This window comes from Pseudophryne corroboree, chromosome 6 (genome assembly GCF_028390025.1).
Source record: "Pseudophryne corroboree isolate aPseCor3 chromosome 6, aPseCor3.hap2, whole genome shotgun sequence".
Taxonomy (NCBI): domain Eukaryota; kingdom Metazoa; phylum Chordata; class Amphibia; order Anura; family Myobatrachidae; genus Pseudophryne; species Pseudophryne corroboree.
Genome location: NC_086449.1, coordinates 638,268,780 through 638,290,602, shown reverse-complemented (window position 1 = coordinate 638,290,602; position 21,823 = coordinate 638,268,780). Strand labels below are relative to the sequence as shown.

Genomic DNA, 21,823 nt, shown 5'->3' with positions numbered 1-21,823 from the left:
TGTTGGGGAGTAGCTTGAGGTAAAAAGGTGGATTTCCCGGCTGTAGCCGTGGCCACCAAATCTGATAGACCGACTCCAAATAACTCCTCCCCTTTATACGGCAAAACTTCCATATGCCGTTTTGAGTCCGCATCGCCTGACCACTGTCGCGTCCATAAACTTCTTCTGGCCGAAATGGACATAGCACTTACCCGTGATGCCAGTGTGCAGATATCCCTCTGTGCATCACGCATACAAAGAAATGCATCCTTTATTTGCTCTAAAGACAGTAAAACATTGTCCCTATCCAGGGTATCAATATTTTCAATCAGGGACTCTGACCAAACTACTCCAGCACTGCACATCCAGGCTGACGCTATAGCTGGTCGTAGTATAACACCTGTATGTGTGTATATACTTTTTTGGATATTTTCCATCCTCCTATCTGTTGGATCTTTAAGTGCGGCCGTCTCAGGAGAGGGTAACGCCACTTGTTTAGATAAGCGTGTGAGCGCCTTATCCACCCTAGGAGGTGTTTCCCAGCGCGCCCTAACCTCTGACGGGAAAGGGTATAAAGCTAATAACTTCTTTGAAATTAGCATCTTTTTATCGGGGGCATCATTTAGTTCTTCTGATTCAGGAAAAACTATAGGTAGTTTTTTCACACCCCACATAATACCCTGTTTAGTGGTACCAGTAGTATCAGCTAAATGTAACGCCTCCTTCATTGCCAAAATCATATAACGTGTGGCCCTACTGGAAAATACGGTTGATTCGTCACCGTCGCCACTGGAATCAGTGCCTGTGTCTGGGTCTGTGTCGACCGACTGAGGCAAAGGGCGTTTTACAGCCCCTGACGGTGTTTGAGGCGCTAGGACAGGCACTAACTGATTGTCCGGCCGTCTCATGTCGACAAACGACTGCTTTAGCGTGTTGACACTATCCCGTAATTCCATAAATAAAGGCATCCATTCTGGTGTCGACCCCCTAGGAGGTGACATCCCCATATTTGGCAATTGCTCCGCCTCCACACCAATATCGTCCTCATACATGTCGACACACACGTACCGACACACAGCAGACACACAGGGAATGCTCTTAACGAAGACAGGACCCCACTAGCCCTTTGGGGAGACAGAGGGAGAGTTTGCCAGCACACACCAAAAGCGCTATATATGACAGGGATAGCCTTATAATAAGTGCTCCCTGTATAGCTGCTTTTATAATATAATTTTTGCCACTATTTTGCCCCCCCTCTCTTGTTTTACCCTGTTTCTGTAGTGCAGTGCAGGGGAGAGACCTGGGAGCCGTCCTGACCAGCGGAGCTGTGTAAGGAAAATGGCGCTGTGTGCTGAGGAGATAGGCCCCGCCCCTTTTCCGGCGGGCTCGTCTCCCGCTCTTTAGTGTATTCTGGCAGGGGTTAAATATCTCCATATAGCCCCGGAGGCTATATGTGAGGTATTTTTTTAGCCAAATAGGTTTTCATTTGCCTCCCAGGGCGCTCCCCTCCCAGCGCCCTGCACCCTCAGTGACTGCCGTGTGAAGTGTGCTGAGAGGAAAATGGCGCACAGCTGCAGTGCTGTGCGCTACCTTTAGAAGACTGAGGAGTCTTCTGCCGCCGATTCTGGACCTCTTCATGTTTCAGCATCTGCAAGGGGGCCGGCGGCGAGGCTCCGGTGACCATCCAGGCTGTACCTGTGATCGTCCCTCTGGAGCTGATGTCCAGTAGCCAAGAAGCCAATCCATCCTGCACGCAGGTGAGTTCACTTCTTCTCCCCTAAGTCCCTCGTTGCAGTGATCCTGTTGCCAGCAGGACTCACTGTAAAATAAAAAACCTAAGCTAAACTTTCTCTAAGCAGCTCTTTAGGAGAGCCACCTAGATTGCACCCTTCTCGGCCGGGCACAAAAATCTAACTGGCTTGGAGGAGGGTCATAGGGGGAGGAGCCAGTGCACACCACCTGATCGGAAAGCTTTACTTTTGTGCCCTGTCTCCTGCGGAGCCGCTATTCCCCATGGTCCTTTCAGGAACCCCAGCATCCACTAGGACGATAGAGAAATTATAATTAAACATTTTGCCTATGTGATAATTACACTTTAATAATCATGCAGGAAAAATAAAATGCAGACGCATACATAAGCACTAAGTAACAGAAAGGACGCAACTCCCGTTCTTACCTATTTATGTATATAAGTACACCTGAAGGTAGACATCCCTCTGCCTATCTGCCCTTAGGTCATTTTAATTAGCACAAGTTAGTGGCACTATTAAGGGGGTACTCACGGAGCGATCGCTGCTTAAAATCTAAGCAATCTTTCTTTTAAGCAGTGATCTCTCCGTGTGTACCCCTCACAGCGATAGCGATGCCCAGCCCTGCGCATCGCTATCGCTGATGCTAGATTGGCCAGCATGCAGGCCAATCTAGCAGGTCGCTCACTTTACCCGCTGGGTGAAATGGGCGCCCCCCGCTCCCCCCGCACGCTCAGCACACATCACGCTGTGCTGAGCAGGGGGAGAGATGTATGCTGAGCGGTTCGCTCAGCATACATCTCTCCCTAGATCTGCCCGTGAATACGGGCCTTTACAGTCCTTGCTAAAGGATGTAATCTGTTAGAAGTAGCAATGTTAGGAATCCATCTGATGGGGTTCACTTGGGGAAGGTCTCACGTTTGGCCAAATATATTAATATATACTCCATATTAATTGTAGAATTTATCACAGTTGCTTTTGGGTCTGGGACTCCAGGTCGACACAAATTGGTCGACACCTTATGTCAACATGGACAAAAGGTCGACATGGACAAAAGGTCGACATGAGTTTTTTATGTTTTTTTGGTGTCGTTATCTTCGTAGAGTGACCGTGAACCCCAATTAGTGCACCGTGTTCGCTCACCATGCTTCGAGCAAGGTGCCTCGCTCCACTTCCACTGCGCTCGGCACAGGTTACCGGCCCCAATCATAGTCCACGTGGATAGTAAAGTATGAAAAAGTTCAAAAAAATGTGAAAAACTCATGTCGACATGACCACTTGGTGTGGACCTTTTTGGTGTCGACCTTGAGTCCGGATACCGTTGCTTTTACTATCATTGTTCTTAGAGTATGCACCTTTATTTTATTTTTCCTGCATGGCACTACAAGTCTCAGCATGGCAGTACCTCTTACTATGATAAATTAGAGTGTGCAGTAATTTCAGTTTTGTTTCTGTGTAGACTGCTTTTGCCTTGACAAAGCCCTAGAAAACGGACTGTGAGCACTCCATCTGGGAGATCACACAAGATGCCGTACATCACTAAGGTGTAGATTTACCTTTGCCCTAAAAGCAATCTTGCTTCTTTTTCTTTTAATTCTCTCTTTAGTTCAGATGTTCTAGAGGGTCTGTACAGATATTTTCTTTTCCCGGTACATTCATAGCTCCAGTGGCCAAGCTCTAGGCACTTCTGACAACGTACATTCTGCTTATTGGCTTCACTGGAAATAGAAACAGACAAAGGTACAGTATATTGGATTAACTCAAACATGCTAACAGGATTTAAGTAGGATTTACTCTTATTTATCTTTAACATTTTTAAAGTCAGTGTAAAGAAATCACAACTACAAGATAAAATGGGTATCCAGAACTAGCTAGCTCTTAAAGATATACGTATTACTGGGTGACAAAATCTTTACTAGGTAGTTGAGAGTAGCAAGTACAAGATGAGACGGTAGGGTTTTTTTTATTTCTAGCAATATGTCAACATGTTAATCCCACATAAGAATGTATGTGTATATTTTGGAGGGGAAAAAAAGAAAAGTACACATAAGGGGGTATCCAATTACCTGAGAAGAAACATCAGGCTCAAAAAGAACGGACGTTTTTCGCAATATTTCCGTATGTTTCACCCGTTTGTTTTTTTACAGGTTATCCAATTTGGTTGCCAGTAAAAAAAAATAAGAATTTACTTACCGATAATTCTATTTCTCGTAGTCCGTAGTGGATGCTGGGAACTCCGTAAGGACCATGGGGAATAGCGGCTCCGCAGGAGACTGGGCACAAAAGTAAAAGCTTTAGGACTACCTGGTGTGCACTGGCTCCTCCCCCTATGACCCTCCTCCAAGCCTCAGTTAGGATACTGTGCCCGGACGAGCGTACACAATAAGGAAGGATTTTGAATCCCGGGTAAGACTCATACCAGCCACACCAATCACACCGTACAACCTGTGATCTGAACCCAGTTAACAGCATGATAAGAGAGGAGCCTCTGAAAAGATGGCTCACAACAATAATAACCCGATTTTTGTAACAATAACTATGTACAAGTATTGCAGACAATCCGCACTTGGGATGGGCGCCCAGCATCCACTACGGACTACGAGAAATAGAATTATCGGTAAGTAAATTCTTATTTTCTCTGACGTCCTAGTGGATGCTGGGAACTCCGTAAGGACCATGGGGATTATACCAAAGCTCCCAAACGGGCGGGAGAGTGCGGATGACTCTGCAGCACCGAATGAGAGAACTCCAGGTCCTCCTCAGCCAGGGTATCAAATTTGTAGAATTTAGCAAACGTGTTTGCCCCTGACCAAGTAGCTGCTCGGCAAAGTTGTAAAGCCGAGACCCCTCGGGCAGCCGCCCAAGATGAGCCCACCTTCCTTGTGGAATGGGCTTTTACAGATTTTGGCTGTGGCAGGCCTGCCACAGAATGAGCAAGCTGAATTGTACTACAAATCCAACGAGCAATAGTCTGCTTAGAAGCAGGAGCACTTAGCTTGTTGGGTGCATACAGGATAAACAGCGAGTCAGATTTTCTGACTCCAGCCGTCCTGGAAACATATATTTTCAGGGCCCTGACTATGTCCAGCAACTTGGAGTCCTCCAAGTCCCTAGTAGCCGCAGGCACCACAATAGGCTGGTTCAAGTGAAACGCTGAAACCACCTTAGGGAGAAATTGAGGACGAGTCCTCAATTCCGCCCTGTCTGAATGGAAGATCAGATAAGGGCTTTTACAGGATAAAGCCCGCCAATTCTGACACGCGCCTGGCCGAGGCCAGGGCCAACAACATGACCACTTTCCATGTGAGATATTTTAACTCCACAGATTCAAGTGGTTCAAACCAATGTGACTTTAGGAACCCCAAAACTACATTGAGATCCCAAGGTGCCACTGGAGGCACAAAAGGAGGCTGTATATGCAGTACCCCTTTTACAAACGTCTGAACTTCAGGAACTGAAGCTAGTTCTTTCTGGAAGAAAATTGACAGGGCCGAAATTTGAACCTTAATGGACCCCAATTTTAGGCCCATAGACACTCCTGTTTACAGGAAATGCAGGAATCGACCTAGTTGAAAATTCCTCCATCGGGGCCTTACTGGCCTCGCACCCCGCAACATATTTTCGCCAAATGCGGTGATAATGCTTTGCGGTTACATCCTTCCTGGCTTGATCAGGGTAGGGATGACTTCATCCGGAATGCCTTTTTCCTTCAGGATCCGGCGTTTAACCGCCCTGCCGTCAAATGCAGCCGCGGTAAGTCTTGGAATAGACAGGGTCCTTGCTGGAGCAGGTCCCTTCTTAGAGGTAGAGGCCACGGGTCCTCCGTGAGCATCTCTTGAAGTTCCGGGTACCAAGTCCGTCTTGGCCAATCCGGAGTCACGAGTATAGTTCTTACTCCCCTCCGTCTTATAATTCTCAGTACTTTTGGTATGAGAGGAAGAGGAGGGAACACATACACTGACTGGTACACCCACGGTGTTACCAGAGCGTCCACAGCTATTGCCTGAGGGTCCCTTGACCTGGCGCAATACCTGTCCAATTTTTTGTTTAGGCGGGACGCCATCATGTCCACCTTTGGTTTTTCCCAATGGTTTACAATCATGTGGAAGACTTCTGGGTGAAGTCCCCACTCTCCCGGGTGGAGGTCGTGCCTGCTGAGGAAGTCTGCTTCCCAGTTGTCCACTCCCGGAATGAACACTGCTGACAGTGCTATCACACGATTTTCCGCCCAGCGAAAAATCCTTGCAGCTTTTGCCATTGCCCTCCTGCTTCTTGTGCCGCCCTGTCTGTTTACGTGGGCGACTGCCGTGATGTTGTCCGACTGAATCAGCACCGGCTGACCTTGAAGCAGAGGTCTTGCTTGGCTTAGGGCATTGTAAATGACCCTTAGCTCCAAAATATTTATGTGAAGTGATGTCTCCAGGCTTGACCACAAGCCCTGGAAATTTCTTCCCTGTGTGACTGCTCTCCAGCCTCGCAGGCTGGCATCCGTGGTCACCAGGACCCAGTCCTGAATGCCGAATCTGCGGCCCTCTAAAAGATGAGCACTCTGCAACCACCACAGGAGAGACACCCTTGTCTTTGGTGACAGGGTTATCCGCTGATGCATCTGAAGATGCGATCCGGACCATTTGTCCAGCAGGTCCCACTGGAAAGTTCTTGCGTGGAATCTGCCGAATGGACTTGCTTCGTAGGAAGCCACCATTTTTCCCAGGACCCTTGTGCACTGATGCACTGACACTTGGCCTGGTTTTAGGAGGTTTCTGACTAGTTCGGATAACTCCCTGGCTTTCTCCTCCGGGAGAGAACACCTTTTTCTGGACTGTGTCCAGGATCATCCCTAGGAATAGAAGGCGTGTCGTCAGGATCAGCTGCGATTTTGGAATATTGAGAATCCAACCGTGCTACCGCAGCACTATCTGAGATAGTGCTACCCCGACTTCCAACTGTTCCCTGGATCTTGCCCTCATCAGGAGATCGTCCAAGTAAGGGATAACTAAAAACTCCCTTCTTTCGAAGGAGTATCATCATTTCGGCCATTACCTTGGTAAAGACCCGTGGTGCCGTGGACAATCCAAACGGCAGCGTCTGAAACTGATAGTGACAGTTCTGTACCACAAACCTGAGGTACCCTTGGAGAAGGGTAAATTGGGACATGTAGGTAAGCATCTTTGATGTCCAGAGAGACCATATAGTCCCCGTCTTCCAGGTTTGCAATCACTGCTCTGAGTGACTCCATCTTGAATTTGAACCTTTGTATGTAAGTGTTCAAGGATTTTAGATTTAAAATTGGTCTCACCGAGCCGTCCGGCTTCGGTACCACCAATAGTGTGGAACAGTACCCCTTTCCCTGTTGCAGGAGGGGTACCTTGATTATCACCTGCTGGGAATACAGCCTGTGAATGGCTTGCAATACTGTCTCCCTGTCTGAGGGAGACGTCGGTAAAGCAGACTTTATGAAACGGCGAGGGGAAGACGTCTCGAATTTCTTGAGACGGGCCCCCACCGTGCCTGAGACCGCTTGTAAAGCCCCAGCGTCATGCTGAGGACTTTGCGGAGGCGGGAGAGGGCTTTTGTGGGAATTGGCTGTTTGCTGTAGCCTTTTTCCTCTCCCTCTGCCACGGGGCAGAAATGAGGCGCCTTTTGCCCGCTTTATGGGGCCGAAAGGACTGCGCCTGATAATACGGCGTCTTCTTAGGTTGAGAAGCTACCTGGGGTAAAAATTTGGATTTTCCAGCCGTTGCCGTGGCCACCAGGTCTGTTAGACCTACCCCAAATAACTCTTCCCTTTTATAAGGCGATACTTCCATATGCCTTTTGGGATCAGCATCACCTGACCACTGTCTTGTCCATAACCTTCTTCTGGCAGAAATGGACAGCGCACTTACTCTTGATGCCAGTCGGCAAATATCCCTCTGTGCATCACGCATATATAGAAATGCATCTTTTAAATGCTCTATAGTTAGTAATATACTGTCCGTATCTAGGGTATCAATATTGTCAGTCAGGGAATCCGACCAAGCCACCCCAGCACTGCACATCCAGGCTGAGGCGATTGCTGGTCGCAGTATCACACCCGTGTGAGCGTATATACATTTTAGGATATTTTACTGCTTTCTGTCAGTAGGTTCCTTAAGGGCGGCCGTATCCGGGGACGGTAGTGCCACCTGTTTAGACAAGCGTGTGAGCGCTTTATTCACCCTAAAGGGTGTTTCCCAACGTGCCCTATCCTCTGGCGGGAAGGGGTATGATGCCAATAACTTTTTTATCGGAGGAAACCCACGCATCATCACACACTTCATTTAATTCCTCAGATGCAGGAAAAACTACAGGCAGTTTTTTCTCACCCAACATAATACCCTTTTTAGTGGTACTGGTATTATCAGAAATGTGTAAAGACATTTTCCATAGCCTCAATCATGTAACGTGTGGCCCTACTGGAAGTCACATTCGTCTCTTAATCGTCGACACTGGAGTCAGTATCCGTGTCGGCGTCTGTATCTGGCATCTGCGGTAACGGGCGTTTTAGAGCCCCAGATGGCTTTTGAGACACCTGGACAGGCACAGACTGAGTCGCCGGCCGTCTCATGTCATCAATCTTTTGTAAAGAGCTGACACTGTCACATAATTCCTTCCACAAGCTCATCCACTCAGGTGTCGACTCCCTAGGGGGTGACATCTCTGTTACAGGCAATTGCTCCGCCTCCACCTCATTTTCCTCCTCATACATGTCGACACAACGTACCAACACACAGCACACACACAGGGAATGCTCTGATAGAGGACAGGACCCCACTAGCCCTTTGGGGAGACAGAGGGAGAGTATGCCAGCACACACCAGAGCGCTATATATATATATATATATACAGGGATAACCTTATATAAGTGTTTTTCCCCTTATAGCTGCTGTATTGTTATACTGCGCCCAATTAGTGCCCCCCTCTCTTTTTTAACCCCTTTCTGTAGTGTAGTAACTGCAGGGGAGAGCCAGGGAGCTTCCCTCCAACGGAGCTGTGAGAGAAAATGGCGCCAGTGTGCTGAGGAGATAGGCTCCGCCCCCTTCTCGGCGGCCTTTTCTCCCGTTTTTCCGTGGAATCTGGCAGGGGTTAAAATACACCCATATAGCCCTGGGGGTTATATGTGGTGTATTTATGCCAGCCAAGGTGTTTTACATTGCTGCTCAGGGCGCCCCCCCAGCGCCCTGCACCCTCAGTGACCGGAGTGTGAAGTGTGCTGAGTAACAATGGCGCACAGCTGCAGTGCTGTGCGCTACCTTGTTGAAGACTGATGTCTTCTGCCGCCGATTTTTCCGGACCTTTTCTTGCTTCTGGCTCTGTAAGGGGGCCGGCGGCGCGGCTCCGGGACCGAGCTCCGAGGCTGGGCCTGTGTTTGGTCCCTCTGGAGCTAATGGTGTCCAGTAGCCTAAGAAGCCCAATCCACTCTGCACGCAGGTGAGTTCGCTTCTTCTCCCCTTAGTCCCTCGATGCAGTGAGCCTGTTGCCAGCAGGTCTCACTGAAAATAAAAAACCTAAAACTAAACTTTTCACTAAGAAGCTCAGGAGAGCCCCTAGTGTGCACCCTTCTCGGCCGGGCACAAAAATCTAACTGAGGCTTGGAGGAGGGTCATAGGGGGAGGAGCCAGTGCACACCAGGTAGTCCTAAAGCTTTTACTTTTGTGCCCAGTCTCCTGCGGAGCCGCTATTCCCCATGGTCCTTACGGAGTTCCCAGCATCCACTAGGACGTCAGAGAAAATTCTCACGGAAATTCAGTGAAACCTGTGTGTTTTTCGGTAGACATGGCAAGGTTCTCGCATGAAAACTGGGCTATTTCCGGGGATTTGGTTTCATCTGCCTGAGGCAGGTGAAACAAAATCCCTGATTAGACGCGGCCCCCACCGGTTTATCATAGCTAACTGGATATCCCCCGGCGAAGCAATTAGTTGCGGTAATTGACCGCAGCTAATTCGCTACCCCCCTTTTTCTAATATATTTGAACCCAAGGCCTGCCTCACTTAAGGGGAGATGCATCAAGCATTGGCGAGAGATAGCTGCCCAAAGCAACCAATCAGCGCCTGTCAAACATCAAAATAATGATTTGCAATCACTGACTGTATTAGAATCCTACACAACAGTCTGCTCCACTTTGATATATGTTCCTGAATTTGTTCAACTGCGTTGTTATCTGGATCCCGGCGGTCGGGATGAATGCTGTCAAAATACTGACAGCAGCAACCCGATATTTAAAATACCACAATGTCAAATTTAAAAAGCTAACCGCGATCCCTAACCCCCCTTTCCCTTTCACTGAGCCTAAACCTAACCCCCCTTCCCCGGTGTTGCCTAACACTAAGGGGCCCTACTCACTCGGCGATTCGCAGCCGAGGTGCCCGACGGCCGATACGGCCGACGAGCAACCCGGCGGCGGGGGGGCAGTGACGGGGGGAGTGAAGTTTCTTCACTCCCCCCGTCACCCGGCTGCATTGAAGTGCAGGCAAATATGGACGAGATCGTCCATATTGGCCTGCATGCACAGCCGACGGGAGATCAGCGATGAACGAGCGCGGGGACGCGCATCGTTCATCGCTTAAGTCTCCACACTGAAAGATATGAACGAGTTCTCGTCCTAGCACCAGGATAGTGATGGATGTCGGGATACCGGCGCTGGCATTTCGAGAAGTATCGGGATTCCGGCGTCGGCATGCATGCAATCTCCCCCTTACAACAAGACACTGTCACATCCTCTAGAATGGGAAGTTCTAGCGAGCAGGACCTGGTCTTTTGTGGCTTCAACATAGCACTATAATTTGCAGAGTGCAGTATATATTATATATCTATCTATATATATCTATATCTATATCTATATATATATATATATATATATTATATATATATACACACACACACACTGCTCAAAAAAAATAAAGGGAACACTTAAACAACACAATGTAACTCCAAGTCAGTCACACTTCTGTGAAATCAAACTGTCCACTTAGGAAGCAACACTGATTGACAATCAATTTCACATGCTGTTGTGCAAATGGAATAGACAACAGGTGGAAATTATAGGCAATTAGCAAGACACCCCCAATAAAGGAGTTGTTATGCAGGTGATGACCACAGACCACTTCTTAGCTCCTATGCTTTCTGGCTGATGTTTTGGACACTTTTGAAAGCTGGCGGTGCTTTCACTCTAGTGGTAGCATCAGACGGAGTCTACAACCCACACAAGTGGCTCAGGTAGTGCAGCTCATCCAGGATGGCACATCAATGCAAGCTGTGGCAAGGTTTGCTGTGTCTGTCAGCGTAGTGTCCAGAGCATGGAGGCGCTGCCAGGAGACAGGCCAGTACATCAGGAGACGTGGAGGAGGCCGTAGGAGGGCAACAACCCAGCAGCAGGACCGCTACCTCCGCCTTTGTGCAAGGAGGAACAGGAGGAGCACTGCCAGAGCCCTGCAAAATGACCTCCAGCAAGCCACAAATGTGCATGTGTCTACTCAAACGATCGGAAACAGACTCCATGAGGGTGGTATGAGGGCCCGACGTCCACAGGTGGGGGTTGTGCTTACAGCCCAACACCGTGCAGGATGTTTGGCATTTGCCAGAGAACACCAAGATTGGCAAATTCGCCACTGGCGCCCTGTGCTCTTCACAGATGAAAGCAGGTTCTCACTGAGCACATGTGACAGATGTGACAGAGTCTGGAGACGCCAAGGAGAACTTTCTGCTGCCTGCAACATCCTCCAGCATGACCAGTTTGGCAGTGGGTCAGTAATGGTGTGGGGTTGGCATTTCTTTGGGGGGCCGCACAGCCCTCCATGTGCTTGCCAGAGGTAGCCTGACTGCCATTAGGTACCGAGATGAGATCGTCAGACCCCTTGTGAGACCATATGCTGGTGCGGTTGGCCCTGGTTTCCTCCTAATGCAAGACAATGCTAGACCTCATGTGGCTGGAGTGCGTCAGCAGTTCCTGCAAGACGAAGGCATTGATGCTATGGACTGGCCCGCCCGTTCCCCAGACCTGAATCCAACTGAGCACATCTGGGACATCATGTCTCGCTCCATCCACCAACTCCACGTTGCGCCACAGACTGTCCAGGAGTTGGCGGATGCTTTAGTCCAGGTCTGGGAGGAGATCCCTCAGGAGACCATCTGCCACCTCATCAGGAGCATGCCCAGGCGTTGTAGGGAGGTCATACAGGCGCATGGAGGCCACACACACTACTGAGCCTCATTTTGACTTGTTTTAAGGACATTACATCAAAGCTGAATCAGCCTGTAGTGTGTTTTTCCACTTTAATTTTGAGTGTGACTCCAAATCCAGACCTCCATGGGTTAATAAAATTGATTTCCATTGATAATTTTTGTGTGATTTTGTTGTCAGCACATTCAACCATGTAAAGAACAAAGTATTTAATAAGAATAAGTAATTCATTCAGATCTAGGATGTGTTATTTTAGTGTTCCCTTTATTTTTTTGAGCAGTGTATCTCTCTCTCTAAAAAGAATCCAAGTGTTTTCTGCATACAGCAGAACACAAAACACAGCACTGCAGGATCTGGTTCAGCAATCAATATTTAACTCCTTCAACGTTTCGGGGACTCGCACCCCGTCTTCAGGTGGTTTTTGTTGTACCTTCCTGAAGACGGGGTGCGAGTCCCCGAAACGTTGAAGGAGTAAACATTGATTGCTGAACCAGATCCTGCAGTGCCGTGTTTTGTGTTCTGCTGTATGCAGAAAACACTTGGATTCTACATAAATTATACAAGGGCACGCAGACAGCTGAACTTTTGTATGGGAGTGCCGAACCATCTTGCAAACATATTATATATATATATATATAAGATTTTAAGCCTACCGGTAAATCTTTTTCTCCTATTCCGTAGAGGATGCTGGGGACTCCGTAAGGACCATGGGGTATAGACGGGCTCCGCAGGAGACATGGGCACTATAAAGAACTTTAGAATGGGTGTGCACTGGCTCCTCCCTCTATGCCCCTCCTCCAGACCTCAGAGAAACTGTGCCCAGAGGAGACGGACAGTACGAGGAAAGGATTTTTGTTAATCTAAGGGCAAGATTCATACCAGCACACACCATCCACACCGTGTAACATGGAATATACGAACCAGTTAACAGTATGAAACAAACAGCATCAGCCCGAGACTTATCAAAACTGTAACATTACCCTTATGTAAGCAAAAACTATATACAAGCCTTGCAGAAGATAGTCCGCACTGGGACGGGCGCCCAACATCCTCTACGGACTAGGAGAAAAAGATTTACCGGTAGGTTTAAAATCTTATTTTCTCTTACGTCCTAGAGGATGCTGGGGACTCCGTAAGGACCATGGGGTTTATACCAAAGCTCCAGACCGGGCGGGAGAGTGCGGATGACTCTGCAGCACCGATTGAGCAAACATGAGGTCCTCATCAGCCAGGGTATCAAACTTGTAGAATTTGGCAAAAGTGTGTGAACCCGACCAAGTCACCGCTCGGCAAAGCTGTAATGCTGAGACGCCTCGGGCAGCCACCCAAGAAGAGCCCACCTTACTAGTGGAATGGGCCTTAACCAAATTTGATAACGGCAATCCAGCCGTAGAATGAGCCTGCTGAATCGTGTTACAGATCCAGCAAGTAATAGTCTGCTTAGAAGCAGGAGCGCCAACCTTGTTGGCTGCATACAGGACAAACAGAGCCTCTGTTTTCCTAACCCGAGCCGTCCGGGCTACATAAATTTTCAATGCCCTGACTACGTCAAGGGACTTGGAATCCTCCAAGTCCCCCGTAGCCACAGGCACCACAATAGGTTGGTTCATATGAAACAATGAAACCACCTTAGGCAAAAATTGAGGACGAGTCCTCAATTCTGCTCTATCCACATGGAAAATCAGATAGGGGCTCTTGTGAGACAAGGCCGCCAATTCGGACACCCGCCTTGCAGATGCCAAGGCCAACAACATGACCACCTTCCAAGTGAGAAATTTTAATTCCACCGTTTGAAGATATTCAAACCAGTGAGATTTTAAGAACGGTTACACCACGTTAAGGTCCCATGGTGCCACTGGAGGCACAAAAGGAGGCTGTATGTGCAGCACTCCCTTTACAAAAGTCTGGACTTCCGGGAGAGAAGCCAATTCTTTCTGAAAGAAAATTGATAGGGCCGAAATCTGTACCTAAATGGAGCCTAATTTCAGGCCCATATCCACTCCTGTCTGCAGAAGGTGGAGAAAACGGCCCAGATGGAAATCTTCCGCAGGAGCATTCTTGGCCTCACACCAAGACACATACTTTCTCCAGATACGGTGATAATGCTTCTCCGTCACCTCCTTCCTAGCCCTTATCAGAGTAGGGATGACTTCTTCCAGAATGCCTTTTCCAGCTAGGATTCGGTGTTCAACCGCCATGCCGTCAAACGTAACCGCGGTAAGTCTTGGAACACGCAGGGCTCCTGTTGCAACAGGTCCTCTCTGAGAGGAAGAGGCCACGGATCTTCTGTGAGCATTTCCTTAAGATCTGAATACCAGGCCCTTCGAGGCCAATCGGGAACAATGAGTATTGTCAGCACTCTTTTTCGTCTTATGATTCTCAATATCTTTGATACAAGTGGAAGAGGAGGAAACACATAGACCGACCGAAACACCCATGGTGTCACTAGGGCGTCCACCGCTACTGCCTGAGGGTCCCTTGACCTGGCACAATACCTCCGAAGCTTCTTGTTGAGGCGTGACGCCATCATGACTATTTGAGGAAGTCCCCAACGACTTGTTATCTCTGCAAAAACTTCTTGATGAAGTCCCCACTCTCCTGGATGGAGATCGTGTCTGCTGAGGAAGTCTGCTTCCCAGTTGTCCACTCCCGGAATGAAGACTGCTGTCAAAGCACGTACATGATTTTCCGCCCAGCGAAGAATCCTGGTGGCTTCCGCCATTGCCACTCTGCTCCTTGTCCCGCCTTGTCGGTTTACATGAGCGATGGCTGTGAGGTTGTCTGACTGAATCAGAACCGGTAGGCCGCGAAGAAGATTCTCCGCTTGACGCAGGCAGTTGTATATGGCCCTCAATTCCAGTACGTTGATGTGTAGACAAGCCTCCTGGCTTGACCATAGTCCCTGAAAATGTTTTCCTTGCGTGACTGCTCCCGATCCTCGGAGGCTCGCGTCCGTGGTCACCAGAACCCAGTCCTGAATGCCGAACCTGCGACCCTCTAGAAGGTGAGCACTATGCAGCCACCACAGGAGAGACACCCTGGCCCTTGGGGACAGGCTGATTTTCTGATGAATGTGAAGATGGGACCCGGACCATTTGTCCAGAAGATCCCACTGAAAAGTCCTCGCATGGAACCTGCCGAAGGGGATGGCCTCGTAGGACGCCACCATTTTCCCCAGTACTCGAGTGCATTGATGAACTGACACCCTTTTTGGTTTCAACAGGTCTCTACCATGTTCTGGAGTTCCTGGGCTTTTTCCATCGGGAGAAAAACCCTCTTTCGTTCTGTGTCCAGAATCATGCCCAAGAAAGATAGCCGAGTCGTTGGAACCAACTGTGACTTCGGCAGATTGAGAATCCAGCCATGTTGCTGCAGCACCCTCAGGGAGAGCGACACGCTTTTCAGCAACTGTTCTCTCGATCTCGCTTTTATCAGGAGATCGTCCAAGTACGGGATAATTGTGACTCCCTGCCTGCGCAGAAGCACCATCATTTCCGCCATTACCTTGGTGAAAATCCTCGGGGCCGTGGAAAGCCCAAACGGCAACGTCTGAAACTGGTAATGACATTCCTGTACAGCGAATCTCAGGTACGCCTGATGAAGGGGATATATGGGGACATGAAGGTATGCATCCTTTATGTCTAATGACACCATAAAATCCCCCCCTTCCAGGCTGGAGATAACTGCCCGGAGCGATTCCATCTTGAATTTGAACTTTTTCAAGTACAGGTTTAGGGATTTTAAATTTAAAATGGGTCTGACCGAGCCATCTGGTTTCGGGACCACAAACAGGGTTGAATAGTACCCCTGCCCCTGTTGAAGTAGGGGAACCTTGACAAACACTTGTTGTTGACACAGTTTTTGAATAGCAGCTAAAACTATCTCCCTTTCTGGGGGAGAAGCTGGTAAGGCCGATTTGAAAAACCGGCGAGGAGGCACGTCTTCGAATTCCAGTTTGTAACCTTGGGACACAATTTCCATTGCCCAAGGATCCACCTCTGACCGAACCCAGACGTGGCTGAAGAGTCGAAGACGTGCCCCCATCGGCGCAGACTCCCTCAGTGGAGCCCCAGCGTCATGAAGTGGATTTCGTAGAAGCCGGGGAGGACTTCTGCTCCTTTGAACTAGCCGTAGCAGGCTGCTCTTTCCCTCTTCCCTCACCTCTGGCTAGGAAGGAAGAGCCCCGACCTCTTCTGGACTTATGCGACCGAAAGGACTGCATCTGATATTGCGGCGTTTTCTTTTGCTGTGGGGAAACATAAGGTAAAAAAGTAGATTTGCCCGCGGTAGCTGTGGAAACCAGGTCCGCGAGACCTTCCCCAAATAAATCCTCACCTTTTTAAGGCAAAACTTCCATATGCTTCTTTGAATCGGCATCACCCGACCATTGGCGGGTCCACAGGGCTCGCCTAGCAGAAATCGCCATGGCGTTGGCTCTCGAACCTAGCAGACCAACGTCTCTCTGAGCGTCTCTCATATATAAGACTGCGTCTTCAATGTGACCTAAGGTCAATAAAATTGTATCCCCATCCAGGGTATCAATGTCAGCTGACAAGGTATCCGTCCAAGCCGCAACAGCGCTACAAACCCAAGCCGACGCTATTGCCGGTCTGAGCAAGGCCCCCGTATGTGTATAAATTGATTTTAAGGTAGTTTCCTGTCTGCGACCAGCAGGATCCTTGAGGGCGGTTGTGTCTGGAGACGGCAGCGCCACCTTTTTGGACAAGCGCGTTAACGCCCTGTCCACCCTGGGTGAGGATTCCCACCGTAACCTGTCCTGCGCAGGGAAAGGATACGCCATAAGAATTCTTTTGGGAATCTGCAGTTTCTTGTCTGGAGTTTCCCAAGCCTTTTCAAATAACGCGTTTAGCTCATGAGATGGGGGAAAGGTTACCTCAGGTTTCTTTTCCTTAAACATGTGTACCCTCTTGTCAGAGACAGAGGGGTCATCAGTGATATGTAAAACATCCTTTATTGCAATAATCATATAATGAATACTTTTGGCCACCCTTGGGTGTAACCTCGCATCATCATAGTCGACACTGGAATCAGAATCCGTGTCGGTATCAGTGTCTGCTACTTGGGACAGGGGACGTTTTTGAGACCCTGAAGGGCCCTGTGACACAGCCAAAGCCATGGATTGACTCCCTGTTCTATCCCTGGACTCTGCTTTGTCCAACCTCTGATGTAATAAAGACACATTTGCATTTAAAACATTTAGCTTAACCATCCAATCATGTGTCGGCGTTGCCGACGGAGACACCACAATCATCTGCTCCACCTCCTCCTTAGATGAGCCTTCCGCTTCAGACATGCCGACACACGTGTACCGACACCCCCACACACTCAGGGATATATCTATATGGAGACAGTTCCCCAAAAAGGCCCTTTGGAGAGACAGAGACAGAGTATGCCAGCACACACCCAGCGCCAACTGACACTGGAAACCAAATTCCCAGACAAAACAGCGCTTTTATATAAATATATAATTATAAACTCACTGCGCCAATTTTTGGTCACCCCCCCCCCCCTTCTGTTTTGCCCTCTGTCACCGTGTTCAGCAGGGGAGAGTCCGGGGAGCCAGCTTCTCTGCAGTGTGCTGTGGAGAAAATGGCGCTGGTTAGTGCTGGAGGATCAAGCTCCGCCCCCTCAGCGGCAGGCTTCGGTCCCGCTCAAATTTTCTATACTGGCGGGGGATTTTATAATATAGTGCCTCCGCAGCCTCTATATATATTATTAGCCAGTCCCAAGAGGTTTATAATTGCTGCCCAAGGCGCTCGCCCTGCACCGTTCAGTGCCCGCTGTGTGTGGGAGAAATGGCTGCGCGTTACCTCAGAGAAGATCTGAAGTCTTCTGCCGCCTTTGAAGTCTTCTTTCTTCTTATACTCACCCGGCTTCTATCTTCCGGCTCTGTGAGGAGGACGGCGGCGCGGCTCCGGGACGAACGGCGAGGGTGAGACCTGCGTTCCGACCCTCTGGAGCTAATGGTGTCCAGTAGCCTAAGAAGCAGAACCTATCATTTAAGTAGGTCTGCTTCTCTCTCCTCAGTCCCACGATGCAGGGAGCCTGTTGCCAGCAGTGCTCCCTGAAAATAAAAAACCTAACAAAATTCTTTTTTCAGAGAAACTCAGGAGAGCTCCCCTGTAGTGCACCCAGTCTCCTCTGGGCACAGGATCTAACTGAGGTCTGGAGGAGGGGCATAGAGGGAGGAGCCAGTGCATACCCATTCTAGAGTTCTTTATAGTGCCCATGTCTCCTGCGGAGCCCGTCTATACCCCATGGTCCTTACGGAGTCCCCAGCATCCTCTAGGACGTAAGAGAAATTATATATATATATATGTGTGTGTGTGTGTGTGTAAAGTAGTCTATAACTTGCCTAATTTGACACCTTTGTACTTTGCTGCATGTTGTATGGTGCTAGTGGACCCTTGTGGCGCCATATAAGATAGTAATAATGGTAACATGCGACACAACACTCAGTAACAATCATACAAGTGGTACAATTGCTGGCAAACAAAAACCAGTCTCATCTCCTGACGTACTCTGTGCTTCTGTAAATAATCTGATTTTACTGGCTAGAGGGGCTATATATGCCTGCTTCAAAACAGGGTAGACACAGACAAGCAGAAGATTAACAACAAGCCGAATGTATGAATTTTGATCCAGATAGAATGGTGTGTGCCAGGACCGCGCTTATTCTGTTCACATGAAGGAACAGAACCCACTATCTAACATTCAAACTGAGTATTCTTAATTACCTCCATTTACTTCCTCATATCATGAACTTTCAGTAAACAGGGCACCCACTATAGGGATTATAGTCTATTGTTGTACTTCAATGTATCAATGCAACAGTGAAGTGTACACTGAAACAATTTTAACATTTTGGCAACTATTCCATAGTATCACCATTCATGACTGATGCTTGGTCCTAAATGAGAACTACATTGAGGACAACAAAATATCTTCACCTACTTTAGGGTTAATTCCATTAGGTGCGTTGTGCAATTCGTACATATTGTAGACTCTACTGGCGCATTTTAGTAAGCAACCCTATATGGCTGCAAATTAAGTGTCTGGTTTAGGGTCAAAATCAGAATTATTTAAAGGTGCTGTTGCCAGCGTTCCAACACTGTCACCACAGAACATTGGGCCTAATTCAGAGTTGATCACAGCACCAAATTTGTTAGCAGTTGGGCAAAACCATGTGCACTGCATGGGGGGGGGGAGATATAACGTGTTAGATTTGGGTGGGGTGTGTTCAAACTAAAATCTAAATTGCAGTGTAAAAAGAAAGCAGCCAGTATTTACCCTGCACAGAAACAATATAACCCACCCAAATCAAACTCTCTCTGCACATGTTACATTTGCCCCACCTGCAGTGCATATGGTTTAGCCTAGGCATGTCCAAACTGCGGCCCTCCAGCTGTTGAGAAACTACACATACCAGCATGCCCTGACACAGCGTTAGCATTCTCTGACAGCAAAACTGTCAGTGCATGCTGGGATATATAGTTTCACAACAGCTAGAGGGCCGCAGTTTGGACATGCCTGGTTTAGCCCATCTGCTAACAAAGTTGCTGCTACGATCAGGTCTGAATTAGGCCCATTGTGGGCATCGACGTTACATTGCCCCAAATTGAATCATCCCCTAAATGTGATAAAGGGTTAGGAGGTTTGGCTGCTAGAATTACAGATTTACCCGTCAATAGTGACACACTGTCAGGTCACATTATTATGACCACCTCCTACATTTGACGTCAGCAGCGCGTAGCCCATGAAGTACGTCACGTGTCTTGTGCTGGCTTGGTGGGTATATAAGGTGTACGATAGGCCGTCTGCACACACATCACTTGTTGCTGTCATGGGTAAAAGGGGCCATTTATCAGAGTTGCAAAAAGGTATGATTATCAGGTTCGGGCCAAGGGCAAGTATTTCTGTATAGTGCAGTTTATGAAATGTTCACGTACTGCATGTGGTGAAGGTGTATCGTGACTGGACAAATGGCAGCATTGCTAATAACCGTCGTGGAAACTGCGGAGCACCACGTGCCATTTATGTGAGAGGTGAACGTTGGCTACGAAGGTGCGTGAGTGTCGACCAACTGTGGAGCAGCTCACCATCAAAATTAACCTGGGGGCTACCAGACATGTGTCTAAAATGACAGTTCAGAAAACCCTGCTGCATATGTGGCTGCAAACGGATGGTCACTGCACCTAGCTGGACCGTGTACTATACAATTACATTTATTACAGCTGCACTTTGCAAGATCACACTTTACCTACATTTAAAAGATAAGCATTGAATAATTTAGTTCAAACTTACGTAAGCTGCACTTTATAGCAGTTACTAAACATATAATGACACATACACAGTGGCTATATAGAATTGATGTATGCTAATTAGCTATACTAGGTAACTTTTTGTTATCTCTACACACACATATAACTACAGGGATATCTGGTATGATAACTATGAAAGTGCATAATACAGTACCCCATGCCCTATGTAAGAGAATGTAGTCATGTGTACTGCCCTGGTAATGGCACAGGAAGCCCCGTGCACAGCTACTGTGGCCAGGATAATGCCACTGCCCATCACCTCCAGGCAACACCTGCCCCACCACCCTCTTCCCAGGCATCTGTAACAGCTGCTGCCCAGGGCACGGTACTAATGCGGGAACTCCTGGCGCACAGCCGGAACCAAAATGACGCCACTGCGACTATAACCAGTCTAGCACACTCCTCCCTCTCCGTGCTCCACTTACGCCTGCCTACGGGCGATCAGCCGGTGCATGGGAGTAGCCATGTTGATGAGGGCCAGACGGGGCTGCCCCACTGCATGGCGGGCAACGGCAGTCAGCAGGAAGTAGTGGCAAAACGCGACTGCTAGCGGCGACTCGTAACCCTGGCCGCCATGTTTGATGAGGGCAGCTGATAGTACATCACTGCCAGACATACCTTGCTCAGAGACACCATCATCATCATTACTCTGTATCCCAGGCAGAGATAATTAATCCTTCTTTTCACCGACATAGCTAATGATCTTACACAATAATTGCTTGTCAGCATATGATAAGTGGTTGGGTGTAGCACCAGAGCAGCTGTGAACTATGATCCCCATTACTGGCTGCTTACTGAACGTAGTTAAAGAGGTGTCATATTTTGAATACCGTATTGATATCCAATAAAACTTACTTTATAAACTCCTAGAATGAACATTCAGTGTAAGGGGGTCAGCATATGTGCTGTTCAATTGATTAATATTGATTTTCCATTCCCAGAGACAAATCCAAAATCCCTGAGTATTAGGAACAGTAGCGATTGATATACTTTTACGAGGCTGAAGTTAGCTTCTTATTCGGCCAGCTTCTTATTCACTTCTTATTCGGCTCCAGCTTCTTATTCACTTCTTATTCGGCTCCAGCTTCTTATTCAGAAATTATTATATTAAAATAAATTAAATAAGGATAGATCACTAAGTTAACATTGCATAAACTTCAAATAGTGTCCCTTACACCAATTTACATGACATTTTGCAATAAACAAAAATGATTTAGGCATGAAAATGGTGGTAAAGCGGGCACAGACACCAGATTTCATCATTTTGAATAAGAAGCTGTAGCTGTGCAAGGGTTAAACCGCGTTGGTCAAAAGATTTGACACTTGAACCTCACACAGGGTGGTCACTTACATATCACCCACTTGCAGTTTGTCTTGACCAACAAGCATTTGGGCATGAAAATGGTGGTAAAGCGGGCACAGACACCAGATTTCATCATTTTGAATAAGAAGCTGTAGCTGTGCAAGGGTTAAACAGCGTTGGTCAAAAGATTTGACACTTGAACCTCACACAGGGTGGTCACTTACATATCACCCACTTGCAGTTTGTCTTG

General features: G+C 48.1%; 1 protein-coding gene across 3 annotated transcripts in view; it reads right to left on the bottom strand.

The window, feature by feature from the left end:
- ZCCHC10 (zinc finger CCHC-type containing 10) overlaps positions 1 to 20,827 on the bottom strand; it is a 71,337-nt gene extending 50,510 nt beyond the window's left edge. The window contains exons 1-2 of one of the 3 annotated variants that reach the window (XM_063928156.1): positions 20,696 to 20,827; positions 3,284 to 3,445 (exon numbers count right to left, since the gene is read on the bottom strand). In XM_063928156.1, coding sequence (XP_063784226.1) covers positions 3,284 to 3,445; positions 20,696 to 20,736 — 203 coding nt within the window. In that variant the 5' untranslated portion in view covers positions 20,737 to 20,827. Of the gene's footprint in view, positions 1 to 3,283; positions 3,446 to 20,424; positions 20,564 to 20,695 lie in introns of those variants that run through there. The other 2 variants (XM_063928154.1, XM_063928155.1) reach the window with 2 other exon arrangements.
- Positions 20,828 to 21,823: the final 996 nt, after the last annotated feature.